Consider the following 15,940-nt stretch of genomic DNA (forward strand, 5'->3'; position numbering starts at 1 on the left):
ATTATCTGATCTTGACTGTCAACAGAGAAAAATGTATCGCATGGAAAGATGAATAACTAGTTCGAAAATTTGCATAACAGACATGTAATTTCTTATCAGATACCTGATATGTCTGTTGGTGTGTATGTTTGCTTGAGTGACAGTTAATCAAGAGGCAATAATACCAGAGAAGGAAAGTTTCTACTCACCATATAGCAGAGATGCTGAGTCTCGATAGGCACAACAAAGAGATTCACACAATTATAGCTTTCGGCCATTAAGGCCTTTGTCAGCAGTAGACACACATACACACATGCACACAAACACTCACACAAATGCAACTTGCACACACATCTGCAGTTTCAGAGGACTGAAACCACACTGCGAGCAGCAGCAGCAGTGCACGATGGGAGTGGTGACTGGGTCGGGGTAAGGAGGAGCCTGGGGTGGGGATGGGAGGGATAGTATGGTGGGAGTGGCGGACAGTGAAGTGTTGCAGTTTAGACTGAGGGCATGAGAGAAGGTGTGGAGGGGGGAGGGGGTAAGTAGTGGAAAGGAGAGAAATAAAAAGAAATGAAAAGACTGGGTGTGGCGGTGAAATGATGGCTGTCTAGTGCTGGAATGGGAACAAGGAGGGGGCTGGATGGGTGAGGACAGTGACTAATGAAGGTTGAGGCCAGGAGGGTTACGGGAACATAGGATGTATTGCAGGGAAATTGCGCAATTCAGAAAAGCTGGTGTTGGTGGGAAGGATCCATATGGCACAGACCGTGAAGCAGTCATTGAGATGAAGGATATCATGTTTAGCAACATGTTCAGCAACAGGGTGGTCCACTTGTTTTTTGGCCACAGTTTGCTGGTGGCCGTTCATGTGGACAGACAGCTTGTTGGTTGTCATGCCTACATAGAATGCAACACAGTGGTTGCAGCTTAGCTTGTAAATCACATGACTGGTTTCACAGGTAGCCCTGCCTTTGATGTGATAGGTAATGTTAGTGACTGGACTGGAGTAGGTGGTGGTAGGAGGATGTATGGTACAGGTCTTGCATCTAGGTCTATTACAGGGGTATGAGCCATGAGGTAAGGGATTGGGAGCAGGGGTTGTGTAAGGATGGACAAGTATATTGTGTAGTAAGACTAAAAACAGCCGACCAGTCGCTTATGAGCTCTGCTACATCCATGTACTAATTTTTATTTGCGTGACAAACCCTATTTTCAGGGCTATATTTTATTTTGGACTAATGGATCTATGCAGATATTTGTAAAAACGACAATGATACATCATTCCATATTAATGTAATACTGCCGCCTTCTGAAGAAGACAGGTTTAAATCTGTCAAAACCTAGGTAAAGATTACTTTATCCATTGCAACTGGTCGGCTGTTTTTAGTCTTATTGCGTGGAACCGTTGCTGTTGCGCAGCTATGTTTAAAATACTATATTGTGTAGGTTCGGTGGACGGCGGAATACCATGGTAGGAGGGGTGGGAAGGATAGTGGGTAGGACATTTCTCATTTCAGGGCACGACGAGAGGTAATCGAAACCTTAGCAGAGAATGTAATTCAGTTGCTCCAGCCCCGGATGGTACTGAGTTACGAGGGGAATGCTCCTCTGTAGCCGGACTGTGGGACTTCAGGGTGTGGTGGAAGACTGGAAAGATAAGGCATGGGAGATTTGTTTTTGTACAAGAATGGGAGGATAATTACGGTCAGTGAAGGCTTCAGTGAGACTCTCGGTATATTTTGAGAGGGACTGCTCGTCACTGCAGATGTGACGATCATGGTTGGCTAAGCTGTAAGGAAGGAACTTCTTGGTATGGAATGGGTGGCACCTGTCGAAGTGGAGATATTGCTGGTGGTTAGTAGGTTTGATATGAATGGAGGTACTGATGTAGCCATCTCTTAGGTGGAGGTCAACATCTAGGGTGGTGGCTTGTTGGGTTGAGTAGGAACAGGTGGAAGCAAATGGGGGAGAAGTTGTTGAGGTTCTGGAGGAATGTGAATAAGGTGTCCTCACCTTCAATCCAGACAGCAAAGATGTCATCAATTAATCTGAACCAGATGAGGGGTTTAGGATTCTGGGTTTTTAGGAAGGATTCCTCTAGATGGCCCATGAGTAGGTTAGCACAGGATGGTGCCATGCAGCCGCCCATAGCCATACTGCAGATTTATTTGTAGGTAATGCTTTCAAAGGAGAAGTAATTGTGGGTGAGGATGTAGTTGTTCATGGAGACTAGGAAGGAGGTTGTAGGTTTGGAATCCATAGGGCATCTGTAAAGGTAGTGTTCGGTAGCAGTAAGGCCATGGGCATTAGGAATGTTAGTGTACAGGGAGGTGGCATCAATAGTGATGAGCAGGGCGTTGTGTGGTAAAGGGAGAGGAACAGTGGAGATTCGGTTGAGGAAATGGTTTGTATCTTTTATGTAGAAGGATAGGTTCCGGGTAATAGGTTGAAGGTGTTGGTCTATGAGAGCAGAGGTTCTCTCAATGGGGGCACAGTAACCGGCCACAGTGGGGCGTCCTGGGTGGTTGGGTTTATGGACTTTAGAAAGCATCTAGAAGGTGGGAGTGCGGGGAGTGGTAGGGGTAGGTATAGAAATGGACTCTGCGGAGAGGTTCTGTGATGGGCCTAAGGATTTGATTAGTCACTGGAGATCCTGCTGGATTACTGGAATGGGATCATTGTGGCATGGTTTGTAGGTGGAAGTATCTGACAGCTGATGGAGTTCTTCTTCCACGTAATCCCTATGGTTCAAAACAACGGTGGTGGAGCCTTTGTCTGCAGGTGGTATTATAAGGTCAGGATCAGTTTTTAGATGGTGGACTGCAGTTCTTTCTGCAGATGTAAGGTTAGTTTGCATCAATACAATTTTAATCGTAAAGAAGAAGGATTAAAATTGGATAAGATATGGCGGTCGACGTTGCATCAATCACGTGACAATCGATTGCCTGCAATCGAGAGAACAGACGATAGCCAGAGATAGCTGCACATCGACGCCACGTGACATGCGGTGGCGCCCCCTACGATATCCATATAAGCGGCGGCCCCAGCTCCTAGCAGCCAGTCGTTGACTCACCTCGGAAGATGTTCTCCGTAGTTTAGAATGAAACGTCAGGGAGAAGAAGTTCTACAGATCGACCACGACAACTTAGCCCGGAAGAGTTTACTGATGATTTGGGGAATGATGGTGAGGCAAGGTTCGAAGTTAAGAAATTCTGGAAAGTTAACAGGGGGGTGGTTTGGAGGCAGTGGGTGTGGATTGTGGTTGGATGGAGGGGTGAACTGAGTTAGGCAAGGTTCAGTATTGAGCTTTGGTTGAGTCTGATTGGTTGGGTTGGTGGCGAAAAAGTGTTTCCACTGTAAAACTGGGGCAGCTGAATTACATTCTCCGCCAAGGTTTCGATTACCTCTCGTCGTGCCCTGAAACGAGAAACGTCCTGCCCATTATCCTTTCCACCCCTCCTACCGTGGTATTCCGCTGTCCACCAAACCTACGCAATATACTTGTCCATCCTTACACCCTTACACAACCCCTGCTCCCAATCCCTTACCTCATGGCTCATACCCCTGTAATAGACCTAGATGCAAGACCTGCCCCATACATCCTCCTACCACCACCTACTCCAGTCCGGTAACTAACATCACCTATCCCATCAAAGGCAGGGCTACCTGTGAAACCAGTCATGTGATTTACAAGCTAAGCTGCAACCACTGTGCTGCATTCTATTTAGGCATGAAACCAACAAGCTGTCTGTCCACATGAACGGCCACAAGCAAACTGTGGCCAAAAAACAAGTGGACCACCCTGTTGCTGAACATGCTGCTAAAATGATATCCCTCATCTCAATGACTGCTTCACAGCCTGTGCCCTATGGATGCTTCCCACCAACACCAGCTTTTCTGAATTGCGCAGGTGGGAACTTTCCCTGCACTACATCCTATGTTCCCGTAACCCTTCTGGCTTCAACCTTCATTAGTCACTGTCCTCACCCATCCAGCCACCTCCCAGTTCCCATTCCAGCACTGCACAGCCGTCATTTCACCGCCACACCCAGTCTTTTCATTTTTTTTTTTATTTCTCTCCTTTTCGCAACTTACCCCCTCCCTCCTCCACACCTTCTCTCCTGCCCTCCGTCTAAACTGCAACACTTCACTGTCTGCTACACCACCATACTATCCCTCCCCCTCCCCACCCCGGCCTCCTCATTACCCCCACCCAGCCACCACTCCCATCATGCACTGGTGCTGCTGCTCACAGTGTGGTTTCAGTTCTCTGAGACTGCAGACGTGTGTACAAGTTGCATTTGTGTGAGTGTGTGTGTGTGTGTGTGTGTGTGTGTGTGTGTGTGTGTGTGTTTGTGTTTGTGTTTGTATGTGTGTTTACTGCTGACGAAGGCCTTAATGGCCAAAAGCTATAATTGTTTGAATCTTTTCGTTGTGCATATCGCGACAGCATTTCCACTATATGGTGAGTAGCAACTTTCCTTCTCTGGTATTGTTACATTCCGTCCTGGATTTTCCATTGTTTAATCAAGAGGCAGGTATTCAGCTGCTTGTTGATTTAATTTAATCGTCCTTGACTATTCAGTGTGTAAAGGGCGAAGGAAAGGTTTGGAAGCTGAAACATTAATTGTAACTCTTGACAGAAAGCACCAGTCACCAAATGAAAAATGATAATATATAGGGATATCTGTTACATAACTTTAAGAGGTTAAGTATACATATAGCTGTGAATAATTCAGTATTAGTTATTGACAGTATTCCTCTGGGTGTCATTTTAAATCATCACTTTGAGTAGCTTATGAGATGAATTTATGGTCATTGACTTTACTGATGTCATTGTTGCCATAATGAGTTACAGTTAGCAAAGTGCCTCACAATCACATGTATGGAGAGACAGTCTTCCATAAATAGTTCATATTACTAAGTGACATTCACAAGATTTTACAATAAATAATTTTCTGTTACTGATGTCATTTTTACTTCTTTCCCCTTAGGAAAGGATACTACTGCTCAGAGGGACGAATTTAATGTAGAAGCAAGGAATTCTTCTGATGTGTCCTCTCAGAGGCTTAAGTGCAGAGTAAGAACAACATTGAAAGAGCAACAACTTGCTGTTCTGTGGAATAGCTTCAGTAATAATCCACGGCCTAATTCACAAGAGAAATTACGTATTGCTGAAATGACAGGTTTAAGCGTGAAAGTTGTGTCAATATGGTTTCAAAACAAAAGATGTCTGCAAAAGAAGAAGAATACTCTGTCTCAAGTCCAATGACAAATTATTATTTTGGCTGTTCAAAAACGTTCTGTTCTACTTTCTTGTATTCAGAAATGGAAATTGCATGTGAAGATGTGTACCATAAGCTGAAAAGCTCAGTAGTTGCTGCTGAGAGCTTATTAATGCTTAGTTACCTTCCATATACATATTTCTATTAATATCACTTGTGTTATCTGCCCCTTATGGAAGGTAGGTGCAATTACTTCATCAAAAGTGATGCAATCTGTGCTGCGTTATCATATGTGATAAATGTTAACAGTGATAGAATTGTTTCTTTCTACCACATAAAAGTGGGAAAGTGGGAAAAAGGAGAACTAACTGACAAACTCCACTTCTTAATTCTTCCAAGGCCCTTCATAACAGCAATTTAATATGTGCATTGCTCCTATCTTCTGTGTGTGCTGAATGTCATTGCACCAGTATCCATATCTTTCTTTCTTTTCTAATTCCACTTGGTTTAAATTGACTCACCAACTACAACCTGAAGTTGTTTACTTCTTTAAGTTGTGTGTTGCGACATTACACCAAAGCATGAGACTCACATTCATCCTTCTCTTCCCACTACTTTTATTCTTTGCCCTGTGCTATCCTTCTTTTCACCCTCCATTCCTATTCTGCCCCATCCTTTCCTACTCTCCCCCTCGCTCCCCCCTTTTCCACACTTACGTACTCTGCTCCATCCGCTCCTACTCCCCCCTATTTTCCTACTCTGCCTTATCCTCTTCAGCCCATCCCCTTTTCTCCTCTGTCTTTTTTTTTTTTTCAGTGGTTAGCACACTGGACTCGCATTCGGGAGGACGACGGTTCAATCCCGTCTCCGGCCATCCTGATTTAGGTTTTCCGTGATTTCCCTAAATCGGTTCAGGCAAATGCCGGGATGGTTCCTTTGAAAGGGCACGTCCGATTTCCTTCCCTAACCCGAGCTTGCGCTCCGTCTCTAATGACCTCGTTGTCAACGGGACGTTAAACACTAATCTCTTCCTCCTCCTCCTCTTTTTTTTTCTTTTTTTTTTCTTTTTTTTTCCCCTACTGATTTCTTTACTTTTCTCCTAGCTTTCCCCTACATTTCTTTCCTCTTTGACTAGCTTTCCCCTCTGCCTCTATATCTTTATCCTCTACCCCTCTTTCATTCGTCTTGTTGCCTTTGATTCCTGCTTTCAGCTTTTCTTCTCCTCCTCCTGGCCCTTCTCATTTTTCTGCCTCTTCCTATTCCCTGCCTAACTTACACCCTCCATGGCCTCTGTCCTCATCTGTACAACTGGTCCTTCTGTGTGGCAAAACTAGACAGCCACCTGATGTGCCAAAATTTGGAAGGGTGCCAAATATTGGGTAAAAGTACAGAAGTTCAACAAATTTAATTTTTCTCTTGATTAACACTGTTAGCCGTTTCATCTCCTGACTGCTGTGTTACAGAAGAATCACTCTGGAGACTGTGCACAGCCAAGAAATGAGCAACCTGCTCAGCAGTGACACACATCAGCCTTTTTCTACATTTAAGTCTCACAAACTGTTACTAAACAAGCTTCTTAAAGATTATAATTGTTGGATTATGGGTCCATACTGACTTAGCATTCTGGCTCTGATGAGCAGTTCAGTGCCTATCAGCCACTGTGTCATCCTCCATTTGAATGCAGCATGGAAGGTGTGTAAGGTTAGGAGAATGTTCTCCTAGCCATTGTTACCTCTCCAAACCTTAAAGAAACCTTCATTCATGATGCTCCTCAATGGGCACTCCATTCCAGTCCTTCCACCTAGAAAAAATCTCTAGTGGTACTGGGAACTTAACCCAAGTCCTCTGCCTGAACCCTCAGCTATGAATTAATTAAACAACATTATATTACAATATATAATTATTTTTGTGGTGTGAGGCTAAGATTGAATGACAGGGGGTTTGTTGGCAAAGGGATAGTGGGGGCACCAAATACATTACTTATCACAGGTGCGAAAGTACTTGGAAGCATCCATGCTAACATATGACATAAAACTGTCCCAGAATTTATTATGTGAATGTAGACATGCCCGGTATATGCTAGTGATGAAAACTCATGGGTTTCGAGCCAAATGATAGTGTTAAAGTGCTGCAGCTCGTATTCATACAGTACTAATCATCTTATGACAAAGTCACATTATATAACACTCTTCGAAATGTTGCATTATTTTAACACTGCCACCTGATTAGAAACACGAGACCTTTTCATCAATAGAATTTATTGCATTCACTATCTTTTCACCTATCAATGCAACACCTGGCTTTCAGGTACTTATAATGTATGACAGGAGTCATCGAAACTATTCATTATTGATTAAATCCTCTTGGATGGTTCATTTGGTTTTTATGTGTTCTGTCTGCCACTGGATTAAAAATGCTCTCCTGTAACTGAAAGACGAAGATGTATACCATGCACAGTGAAATGCTTCTGAATGGTACTACTCCGACTTGCAATATATTGTGTTCTGTTATTAATTAATTCTTTGATAACTACTTGGGGAAACAATACAATCCTTAAGAATGATTACACTAATGTGTGATTATTCTAAAACTGTGTATTTAACTTGTGAATTGATCTTTGTTTTGTTTCTTGACAATGTCTTTGTAGTATCAAACTAGAAACCGAAATATTTCACAAAAATGTGTTCCTATCTTGTTTGTCACTCATAAATATAATTGAAATTTTCCTTTAAATTTAATGTGATTATTGAAATTGTTTTTCTAAATAAATTTTTATTTGAAATTACTGTAGTTGCTGTAAATTGAACTGTCATTTGTACCCTCACATTCACCAATAATAATTGTGATAAACTGAAACATATTGATATTAAATAAAAGAAGTATTTGGAGATGGAAAATCTTATTTGAGCTTTCATTTTCTTTGTGTAACTATGTTGGCTCTTGTAACACAATTTTACAAAGACTTACCAGTTTTTGAATGGGGCTGTTGTTTTGACATCTTGCCAATCAGTGCACTTGATATAGTTGTGGCTTTGGATATTATGCTTTCAGCTGAGCAATGTAAACATTCTGAGAAATGTATGAAAAAGACTTCATATAACTTAGAGTCTTTTCTGCAGAAATTAGCTTCATGTGTAAAATAATGCTAGTAGTTCATATTTCCCAAGACCAGCCTGGCCAGTGCCTCCTCATTGCAAGCAATTTAATTTCTAGTACTTGTAAAATTAAAAAGAGGTTACATTTTTGCTCTTGGCACTTCACTAAAACCTAAACCAATTGTTTTAATAATTATATGAATATAATAGAGGGAAACATTCCACGTGGGAAAAATATATCTAAAAACAAAGATGCTGTAACTTACCAAACGAAAGCATTGGTATGTTGATAGAGACAATAAACACACAAACACACACACAAATTGCAAGCTTTTGGAGAGGGAAAGACGAAAGTATGTGGGTTTTAAGGGAGAGAGTAAGGAGTCATTCCAATCCCGGGAGAGGAAAGACTTATCTTAGGGGGAAAAAAGGACAGGTATACACTCGCGCACACTCACACATATCCATCCGCACATATACAGACACAGGCACACATTTGTAAATGCAAAGAGGTTGGGCAAAGATGTCAGTCGAGGTGGAAGTACAGAGGCAAAGATGTTGAGTGACAGGTGAGGTACAAGCGGCAGCAAATAGAAATTAGCGGAGGTTGAGGTCTGGTGGGTAACGCTAATTTCTAGTTGCCGCCGTTCATACCTCACTTGTCATTCAACAATATCTTTGCCTCTGTACTTCCGGCTCGACTGACATCTCTGCCCAACCTCTTTGCATTTACATATGTCTGCCTGTGTCTCTATATGTGTGGATGGATATGTGTGTGTGTGTGCGAGTGTATACCTGTCCTTTTTTTCCCGCTAAGGTAAGTCTTTCCGCTCCTGGGATTGGAATGACTCCTTACCCTCTCCCTTAAAACCCACATACTTCTGTGTTTCCCTCTCCTTCCCTCTTTCCTGATGAAGCAACCTTGGGTTGCGAAAGCTTGAAATTTGTGTGTGTATTTGTGTGTTTATTGTCTCTATCAACATACCAATGCTTTCGTTTGGTAAGTTACAGCATCTTTGTTTTTAGATATGTTTTGATAGTTAAATTTACGTGAACAAGAAATGATGCCATAATGTTCTGCAGGAGTCATTCGTAAAGTTTGGAGAAAGTAATGTGTATTGTTGCCTTTCTTAAAAATGAACTATCTTGTCAAAGTTATTCTTTTCTAAATTGTGTGTACCAGAGCTTCCTCTCAAACCATTCAGTGAAAACTGTCAAATATTCTTTCTGGAGAAGACCGGTGAATACTATGTAAAGAGATACAGCCACGTAGAATTCTTCACATGCTTTCTTTTGGTTTTGATAAGAGAAAGAAGTTACTTATGGCGTGGTATAGGTCATTAAGTAATGCCAAAATGTATAAAATACATGTTTCTTAACTGTCCAATGAGCAGGAGCATGGCTGTAGTGCCAAATTTCAAACACATCTTTCCTTGGCTACTTCTCCCTGATTCGTTTGAAAAGCTCAGAAGGGCATGCTCCACCATATCATTCAGCAGTTTCTGTAACTTGGTTTCACTAGCTCATGTGATAATTTGCCCACTTTCTGTGAGGAAACCGTATGATCCAGAATGGCAGACCTTACTACATTGTGGGCCAAACACTGTAAAAGACAATGCCACTTTTGTTAGGCAAAAATTTTTGGAGGCGATCCAAATGTATTATCAACTTCTCATCTCTGGGTTATATTGACCTTGCTTCTTGTCATCATGAGTTGTAATGTTAAATATAGATTTTCATATTCCTGAACTATAAAGCAGCTGTTAACAGAATCTGAGTTATTGGTTTAAGCAATGTGGGAGGGAAGTCCTGGCAATTGGAGTTCTGAACTAGTTTGTAAGGTATACTAAGATGCATCATCAGTTGACTGTTCCCCATGGTCTGTCAGCTAGAAACGTGTCTAGGATACCACTGTACATGTACCGTGAGATAGACGAATGCAATTTTCAGCATTGTGTTCATTTGTGCAGTAAATAGTATAAAATATTCCTTCAGACCCAAATGTATTACTATCACTGACACAATTTGCGAGAAATGTGAAATTTTATACTATAAATTGTTTATTATTTGTTTGTTTATTGGGAGGAACTCTGACTGCATAGTAACAGTAACGATAGTGATATGAACATCTGCAACTTGCCAGTTTATACACTGTTTGTATTTATTTAAACTGTAACTAATGATTTCTTGGTGTAAAGTGGCTGTTCACTGTTGGGTTAATCTTTTGATCAATAGTAATGCATGTTACTGTGTTTTCATTTGACAAGATTTTTAAGTAAAAGGGATCTGGATCCCATTTCATATCTCTCTTGTTTAACAATGAAAGAGACTAAAATGTTGATACTTTGTTCTTCATACTTGCTTTTTAACTTTTTCATTCGGTCTACACTACACCATGAAAATAAACATTAGAGTGATAAAACAGTACTTCAAACTCTGCTGACTGTTTTTGAAAATGATACTTGGAAAAGACACCTAAAAATTAATATATGTAAGGCACAATTTCGACTTGTGACTAGGTATTTAATGCCTATGAGTTTTAAACAAAGCTTGCTTCTCATACTTTTATCAACTTAAAAAGGACACAAATAGATTTCTGTGTACATTTTCAGTATGTATACAACAATGCAAATTTTAGATATGCTACATTTTTTGTGTCTTTATTCTCAAATAAATATTCAAATGTCCAGTATGTTTCATTAATGTGTTTTAGTAAACACACAGTGCTATTCTCACGTGATTGATTTTGCAGAATGAAATCAGTTTCTGGATTTTATTGAATCACACTTATAAATCATGCACAATATGGTTATTTTGTAGGAAAGTTCTGGCAGAATGTAAATGCTTTGGAAGAAAAGGAGACCACTCACTGGAAAACAGAAGCATTGAGTCATCAGCAGACACACACAAAAAAGAAAGAAAACATGCTAGCTTTTGGAGTAGAGGTAGAGCGTACACGCATACATGCATGATGTGCCCTTTCTGGGAATCGAGTATTTCAATGATTGTTGCCTGTGATCCAATATTGGTACTAGCAAGATATCAAAATATGTGACATAAATAGCTGTGTCTTTTGACTGGAGTGATGCAGAAGCCTAATGTTTTAACATTTCCAAGGGACAATAGACCTTAGTATGTGACATAAATTTCAACTTTCTTCATCTGTCCTTTCCTGAGAAAAAGGATTCTTCTCAGTCAGACATATCAATAGACACTCGGGCAACTAATCGATCCTATAAGGGTTCTGTTTTTGCTGAATGATGCACAGACCCCTAAAAATATAATGAAAAAGAGTGGGGGTGATGAATTAACTGAGAGTGAGTTCAGGCAGGTGTTTGGCTGTGTTGGAGGTCAAGCTTCCTTTTCAGGAGTTCAGGGAATCTTGTGTCTGATGGGAGGATTCGAATTGCCTTTGTGGCATAGCATACACTCCCTTGAGTCATGCTGTAGACCATGTTCAGCAGTTGGGTGCTGCATACCCCAAGGTAGCAGTTCTTCTGTCTCTATTCATGCTTTCAACCAGTTTAGTGGTCGCCATTGTTACATAAAATCCTGTACTGTGGACACAAATTAGTTGGTAAACAACATGTGTGGTTTTGCAAGTTTCTTTACCTTTGATATTGGGGGATTTACTAGTAGTCGGAATGGAACATGTGGCAGTGGGTGGATGCATGGTATAGGTTTCACAGTGGGACATTTCCAGGGATAGAAAAGTTGTTGTAAGAGTAAGGGTTAAGAATGTCATACGGTTTTACTATGATGTTGAGGAGATTAGGAAGGCGACTGAAGGTGACAGTAGGTGGTGTAGGGAGTGTATTGGTGAGAGAGGATCTCATTGCAAGGACTGATTCATGAAAGTCACAGCCTTTGTGCTACTGGATGACAAGGGGGATGTTTCTGAGCTTTTTTGTACGTGGGAGATGTATTAGTCAGAGGGTGATACTGCCCAAATATTTGTTTGTGAATAAGATCTGTGGGGTAATTGTTGGGGAGTAAAGTGTCAGAATGGTGATTGTGTAGTTGCTGATGGACACGTACACCAATGTCACAGATGAAATCTTCTTGGGTTACCAAACAAGTAACAAGATTGTCTCAAAGTTTCTTATTCATCTTCTTCAAGTAAATTATTAGGTTCCCATTGGATATGATCTTTTATTGCTACTAGCCCACTCTTACTCAGCCAAGAGATTACTGAGTGAGTGAGCAGCCAACTGCCTGCAACCACAAGAACGTGTTCCAGCCTGTGGTGGTGTTTTTTGTGTAGCAAGGTTGAATTGTTTGTGTCATGCGAAATAGCATATTGTTTGCTGCTGTGTCAGTGAATGTAAGTCTAACAAGGAGCAGAGATTCCTTCCTTCATCGTGCTCCTACAGAATGATTTGTTTCACTCAATGACCTTGTTACAGAATTCCTCAATGAACTCATCAACATTTTTATAATAGTTCTCAGCACACTGCTAATTTCTTTTCTAAATGAGGTAAAGGGTGTCAATATGACAATTAAATTGCCTGTATTGTTATTGCATGTTCAGAAATTTTGTACACATTATTTTCAAAGCTCTCACTGTAGTGATCAGCAAGTTCTAATACTGCCTGGTCGTTCTGTTTGCTCTCAGTTAGGAACTTTTGATGGATAAGTGCTAATGCAGTGTTGTACATAGAACATAGATGAAAACCTCTATCCCGGTTGGCAATTGTGTCATATATTTGTAAGAGAGATATCAAGAAAGTAACAGGCATTTTGGTCTGCCATTCAGTGGGCAGGGCTACAGCTACTATCTTGGTACCATAAATTTCTTACACAATACTCATCCAGCAATGGCAGCATGTGGTCTGTGTCTCTGCTACTTTGCTTTCTGTGTCATGTTAAAATGTGCAATGCAATAGAAAATTCTGCTACTTGTGAATTGTGTTGGCAAGAAACAGCAAACCAATTGAAATTTATCACAACCTTTGTGATGTGTACAGAAAAGGAATAATGAGTGAAAGCTAAAGCAGTGGTGCATTTATTCTAAAAATGGCTGGATCAACGTTCACAATGAGGACCACAGATGTAGACCTAGCTTTGTCATGGATAAGCTGGTCATAAAAATCAACATCAAAATTCATGAAAATCTTCATGATTATAAAACTTTTGCAACATTTCCCCCAAATTTCATGAAGTTTGGTACATGAAATTGTGGCAGTGAAGCTTGGTTACCCAAAAATTTTGTGCTAAGTGGTTTCCCAAAATCCAGACAGAAGGCAACAAATAACAAAGACTGGCTACAGCTTTAACATTCCTCAAAGATTATGAGAGAAATGGTAACAAAGTTATCGATCATATTATAACTGGCGACGAAACTTGGGTGAAGCATGTCAGTTCTGAAAGAAAAAAGCAATTTATGAAATGGGGACACACAGATTCTCCCAAGAACCAAAGGAAATATTTGCAGATGCTGTCAGCATGGTTACTATAGTACTCTAAGAGAGTGATTCTTGTTGATTTCCTTGAATGTGGCACAACAGTTAACTCAGAGAAATATTGTCAAACAGTGACAAAGTTAAGGCAGGTGTTACAAAACAAGTGCCAGGGAAAACTTAGTACAAAAGTTTTGTTTCTTCATGACAATGCACATCCACACAAGGCCAATTGTACTAGAGAGCTCCTACAGGGCTTTGGATGCAAGCTGTTTGATCACCCACCATTTAGCCCAGATTTGCTGCTGAACTATTACCATCACTTCCCAGCAATGAAGACATGGCTTGCTACACAATGATTCAATACTGCTGCCTAACTGCTTACCAGTATACACCCGTGGTTGTAATTGCAGGTGCAGGTTTCTGCACAGACAGTATTGAAAAACTTTGCACGGTATGATAAGTGCCTTAATTTGAATAGCGATTATGTAGAAAAATAGCTTACGGATGTACTTTTAAAATGTATACAATGAAGTCGGGTTTTTCCTTAGTTTTAATTTTTTATTTCAAAATGTTTGTTACTATCTGGATATCCCTCATATACCCACTACTTCTATGAAGACTGTCACAAAACCCATTGGCATAACGCACATCAGTTTTCACTTTTATAGATTGAACATGTGGTCTGCCACTGCAGAGTCATCTGTCTGGCACAGGCAAATGCTTCTTATATCCTCCACACAGCATGTAGTTTACAGCACTTCATTTAACTGTAATACTGTTGGGATATGATTTGTAACTGTTGTTTCCCAGATTCCAGTCGGTTTTAGCTGTGGGTAATTCTACATGCAGTAAGAATGATAGACATTTGGTTTCCTGTTACAATTTCTCCTTCTTCTTCTTCTTCTTCTTCTTCTTCTTCTTCATGTTCGACTGCAAAGAACATTTTATTTGCTCTCCAAGTAGCCAATCTTGCAGAAGGTGTCTTCTGCATACATCCCGTAGATGATTGTTGCCAATGGTCCAAGATCTGTGCACCTGTGTGGTAAACACATGGTATTGTTCTGCATTGGATAGTGGCAGCTCATATTATTTAGGTACAGGTCTGTGCATGTTTTCTTCTTGTAGATACAAAGTGTGTTCAAAAAGTTTTGCGCATTTGTCTCTAATTTTTTTATGTTTTGCAGGAGGAGAATTGAATTTTTTGTGAACGTACTTGGAACATTTAGCTATAAGTTGGTATATAAAATTATTTTCTTTTATTTAGAGGGGAGCCATAATGGACCGTGAAGTAGATGTCAGGTTGCGACAACGGTCGGTGATGGGGTTCCTCTTCAAGACCAGCAATGACACAACAGTTTGCTCCAATGACTCTTTTGTCACTGTATAGTGTGGTATCACTGGTACAGTCACTAGGGAACAGAAAAATCTTTTTGATTATTTGAACAATGGTCTCCTTATTCATATCACTCACTGCTGTCGATGGTCTACCGCATCGTGCATTAGAGAGAAATCACCTTCTTTAAACCTCTGGAATCACCGCTGGATGCTACTGTGATCCACTGTGTCCTCTCCATAAACAGCGAGCAACTTCCTGTGAATCGATGTGGCAGAGTCATTGCTGGTCTTGAAGAGGAACTCCATCACTAACCATTGTCACAACCTGACATCTACTTCATGGTCCATTATGGCTCAATTTTATATACCAACTTATAGCTAAATGTTCCAAGTATGTTCACAAAAAATTCATTCTCCTCCTGCAAAAAAATAAAAAAAATTAGAGACAATTATGCAAAACTTTTTGAACACCATTTGTAGTTACCCAAGAGTACCATCACATTTTTCTTTATTGGACTGTCCAGGAGCAATGTCAATAAATAAATAGATAGAGCTCCTTTAGCCCCTTTAAGCACTATTTTGTATATAGAGCAGTTACAGGAAAGAGCTCTTGAATTCATTTCCTTTAACCAGAATCAGTCTACATATATGTATGAATGTTTCATGGTTAGACCAAAAGGCTAGAAAACCTGCAGAAATTCCTGCACAGCATCAACGACATGCACAAAACATCAAGTTCACCATGCAGATGGAAGGAAATGGATACCTAACATTTCTGAAATATTCACGAGACCTGCTATGAAAAATATAATGAAAATGACAAACTGTTGTCACCATTCTGACACATAGTAATCTACAACAGCACTTTCAGAGCACACTAAAAATACATTTGTTTTTCTCA

At 40.4% G+C, this 15,940-nt stretch overlaps 1 protein-coding gene across 18 annotated transcripts in view; it reads left to right on the plus strand.

The window, feature by feature from the left end:
• Nucleotides 1-15,940, plus strand: part of LOC124605166 (longitudinals lacking protein) — a 547,673-nt gene that overhangs the window by 131,164 nt on the left and 400,569 nt on the right. The window contains exon 6 of one of the 18 annotated variants that reach the window (XM_047136658.1): nt 4,977-5,941. The exons of the other annotated variants lie outside the window; for them this stretch is intronic. Coding sequence (XP_046992614.1) covers nt 4,977-5,254 — 278 coding nt within the window. The 3' untranslated portion in view covers nt 5,255-5,941. Of the gene's footprint in view, nt 1-4,976; nt 5,942-15,940 lie in introns of those variants that run through there. 18 annotated transcript variants of the gene reach the window in all.

This window comes from Schistocerca americana, chromosome 3, assembly GCF_021461395.2.
Source record: "Schistocerca americana isolate TAMUIC-IGC-003095 chromosome 3, iqSchAmer2.1, whole genome shotgun sequence".
Lineage (NCBI taxonomy): Eukaryota > Metazoa > Arthropoda > Insecta > Orthoptera > Acrididae > Schistocerca > Schistocerca americana.